The sequence below is a fragment of the Morone saxatilis genome, unplaced genomic scaffold (assembly GCF_004916995.1).
Source record: "Morone saxatilis isolate NCDOM2014 unplaced genomic scaffold, NCSU_SB_2.0 Contig17, whole genome shotgun sequence".
In the NCBI taxonomy this organism is placed as follows: domain Eukaryota; kingdom Metazoa; phylum Chordata; class Actinopteri; family Moronidae; genus Morone; species Morone saxatilis.
Window position 1 is genome coordinate 105,305 of NW_023339729.1, and position 4,230 is coordinate 109,534.

The 4,230-nt window shown below is 39.1% G+C and overlaps 1 protein-coding gene and 1 long non-coding RNA gene across 2 annotated transcripts in view; both read right to left on the reverse strand.

Annotated features, from left to right (window-relative positions):
- The window catches only part of wu:fc21g02 (putative cuticle collagen 145), a gene marked incomplete at its 5' end in the record, with an annotated part of 8,236 nt that extends 5,410 nt beyond the window's left edge, over positions 1-2,826 (reverse strand). The window contains 1 exon segment of the mRNA XM_035659396.1: positions 2,658-2,826. Within this exon segment, the coding sequence (XP_035515289.1) occupies positions 2,658-2,826 (169 nt within the window).
- Positions 1-4,230, reverse strand: part of LOC118326405 — a 22,356-nt gene that overhangs the window by 10,848 nt on the left and 7,278 nt on the right. The window lies entirely within an intron of this gene.

The window sequence follows — 4,230 nt, forward strand, 5'->3', positions numbered from 1 at the left end:
TGACTATACAAGAAGATATACATACAATAGATATCTTATATATTGTTATATAATAATTATTATTATTATAATAATTGTAATATATAATAATTATTATAATAATAGTAATAATAATAATATTATTAATATAATAATAATATATTGTATAAATATATGATATACAATATCATAGCATATAGTATTGCGATAAAAAGCACTTATCATAGCCAAGATAATTGTGACATAAAATGTTCATATCGTCCCATGCCTACTACACTAGAAGCCCCAAAACAGTGGCCATTGCCCCAGGAAGCTAAATTGTTATCAGAGGATAGCCAGTGGGTTCCGAGATTGCTCCCTATCTGACGCTCTGATCAGGACACCAATTCTGGTGACTTTCTCACTTTGGTAGGTTATCACCATGTCCGGAGTCTCTTCAAATTCTCCTAGCACTTCTTCCTTTTCAAACTTACTGACATGTTTCATATTTAATTAACTATTCTTTCTCATCTCAGTTGATGGTATGGTCCCTGCTCATGAACTGCATGTTCATGGCTGGTTTAGTTGTGTAACAGATTTACATTGTCATCAATGCTAATTGTATAAAAATGATATTCAGTAAGTTGCTCAAAATAACATTTGATACATGGAGCGTTTGGTTTTATCAAACAAGTGAGTTCATGTTGTTGTGTCTAATTTGCTTTTTCCCTGAGAGTGATCATTTTGCCGTCAGCCCTGCACACTATACAGGTACTTCTGAGTAAAACCTCCTCAACAGCAACAGTTAAGTGAATATGGACAGTAGATATTGGTTTAGCAAGAAAATAGCAGCTGTGGAAATATTAATGAATAATGAACACTGTTCTGGAAACAGGTCTGAAGTGTTGGAGTAAAATAGGTGGGAGGAAGAGGTTGTTAAAGATAGCTCTAGTTAAAATACCCTCTATTAGTGCACACACACGTCAACTATCAATCAACATGGGTCCTTTTGCCTTGGAGGGCGCTATTGCTGGAACTGCTGCTGTGTAAGGACTGAAGAGACTGCAGATTATCTTGTTATATTGATGAACTGATCCATTCTTATACTTCTTTATTGCAATTAAATCCGGCTAACAATCCATCACCTATTTCATTACTTTGACAGCCTCACATCGTTAATTAGTGATGAGCTTAAGAGGCAGATATGGGAACATTCAGCCTTTTTGTTAGCAGGAAGCCGGTCTCATTCTCTACAGATCAAAGTCTGACAAGACAAATGGAGGAGGCAGTGAAGGCACATCCACGGCTGATCAGAACACCAGGGTTTGGAATTTGAAAGCTTGTTCTGTGCTTCTAAACCTGTTATTGCTCGGTGTCAAAGTTACTGGCTGCGGACAGGGTTGGAAGATTGGCTGAATCAATAATTTTTTGGGTGCAATTTTTGTGATTTTGTTTTGCTAATTTAATGTTCTTCCCAGGGTTCCCACTCTGTTTAGGAAATGTTTTTCCAGGACCTTTCCAGGACATTTTCCAAGACAGCATATGCTCACATATGGTTACATATTTTACTGGTAGGTCAAATATTGACACATTTAGTTTTATTCTTCCATTTTTAATGATACAGTGTATTAACCACAGCAACAAGAAATTCTTCCACGGGGCTTTCATCGGAATTCTGATTGCGGCTCTGGAAAAAATACACTAGACCCTAAAAAGGGCGCTCTGTGTCTGGTAAACCTGCTTTGTGCGATCTGAGTGAGGGAATAAAAAATACAATTAAAATTTCCCAGGATATTTGGTCATATCAATTTCCAGGTATTCCAGGTTTTCCAGGATACCTGTCTTCCTCCAAAGAATGAGTGAGAGTTGCTCTCATTCACATGGTAACGTCAGCACAAAGAGGCTGGCAATGGCAGACAGAGGTGTGTGTAGAGCCTATAATCTATAATTATCGCATATAATTAAAGGTTTATTTCAACCAAACCAGAGCTGGTGTTTAAACAGTGGAGAGACTAATCAAGACGGTTTTGTGGAGTTTTATTTAGTGCTGGTTGAGTCTGAATGACTCCAGGTTATTAGGTTAGGTAATGGTGGACAAACTAGCAACAGACAGCCTCCCTCCAAAGCCACTCCTCCAACATACAGGTAGTGCCTGAGGAGAGCACAGTGCATCACTGACATCAGTAACTGTATCCCCCTACCTCACGTCTTATTCACACAGTTCTAGTATGCAGAGGTAAGTAGACAGGCAGGTCAGCCAGCAACTGAAACGACTGGCAGGACTTACTGCACGCCTGTGACCGCTACAGATAACAGATTTGTTTTTTATTTGAGGATTTGATTTATTGATTTCTGTGAGGATGTTATGGGGAAAGAACTTGAACAGCCAATAAAACAAAAACCTAGCTTTAACAGTGCAATGTAGCTGGTCTTAGTTCAGTGAAAGAGAGAAACTTGAATTCAGAAGGCGTACGGTGGTATTTTGCTGTTTAATAAGAAAAACAGGTGTAATAATAATATGTAGCAAACTCGGCACTCAGACCTTTCCCAGCTGAAACTACTTGTAAATATATCAGCAATTGCCTGAATTTTAACAACCCTAACTGCAATTACACAATTGTGGACCCCAGGAAGACTAGTGACCACTTGGTGGAACCTAATTTGGGCTCCAAACGAATAATAAAGATCTGGGGACCTACCTGTCAGGTCCATTCTAGTAATAGACACCACCCGGTCCCTGCGATCTTTCAGGGTATAACGTCCCTCATCAGTGTAGTTCACATTCTTGATTGAAATTGTCATGGAGCCAGTCTCAATCCGGTCCAAGTAATCCGGAAAGCTGTGGGGCACCCAAGTACCATGTTGCACCTGAGGGAGACAAACTCCTGTCAGAACATCACTCAGGATCGCCAATCGCATTTCCATCTGAATCAATTTCTCACAAGCTTTTAAAATGTAACAAAATTGGCATCCATAGAGGTGTCTGTATACACCTGAAAATCTTTCAGGAAGTCCATGAAAAATAGCCTCTTCACTTACTCTGGCACATTTACAGCAATGTTTATTAATGTTATTGAAGCTTAAGTAGGTAACTGTAATAAGAAAAACTTTTACTGTCAGGATATAGGGACATTTATCAGTGTCAGAAAAAATTGATAAAAATTAAAAAAAACAAATAAAACCCACTTCCTGTAGGCAAGAAATATTCTCCATCCCACTCAGCTGTTCTATTTAGATATACATCGATCAGCCATAACATTCTGACCACCTGGGCACCCTGGTGGTCCCATACTAACAGATTGTGTTGCACTGTGTGTTCTGACCCCTTTCTATCAGAACCAGCATTAACTGTTTCAGCAGTTTGAGCTACAGTAGCTCGTCTGTTGGATCGGACCACACGGGCCAGCCTTCACCCTTCATCCACCTGCAATCATTGAGCCTGGCCATGACCCTTGTTCTCTGGTCTTCTCCTTCCTGGACCACTTTGATAGGTCTGACCTTCTGCAAGACCAGGAAACAACCCAAAGAGCTGCAGTTTTTGGAGATGCCTTCCACTTGACCCAGTTCCCGTCTACCCATCCAAAGTTTTGGGCCCTTTGTCCAAGTCGCTTCGAATCACGCTGCCCATTCCTGCCTTAACCAATCAGTGAAGGAACAATGTTTCACTTGCTGCTGATATATCGATATAAAAATAAATCGATTATAGTTAATGTGAAATTATGGAATTTAGCATATCGTAAACGTTAGTTCAAATTTCCGCGTGAATTTCTTGCTCCAAGCAAGCTGCTTTGACCAGCTTTCTGCCACTCACCCCGCGCCCTCCCTTTTCAATAACTTAAACGTAATTTGTTTTGTGTTCATGTTCCTAATTTAAAGAACTGTAAAACGTTGGGTCAAACTGTTAGTTAAGCTTATCCTAAAGTTGTTGCTGAGTAATTACTGATGTTACAGGTAACTTATGCCTAACGTTTTTAGTAACGTACGTTAACTAACGTTTTGCCTAAATGTGCTAACGTACAGTAGCTTCGGCATGATTCATGTCAGCAAAAACAACTTATATTGATTGTTTTGGTTTAGTCGGATGGTTTTGCTGTTTTCTGTTTTTTACAGGCACAAAATTCCTTTATCATAACTGTTTTTCTTGTTTACTACGTTTACAGACACTTGTTGCTGAGTTCAACTAACTTCAGCTTCAGTAAAAATTAGCTTATTACGTACGTTGTTAACGATTGGTACTTGCTTGTGGTTAATAACGTAAACATTTTTGGTGAG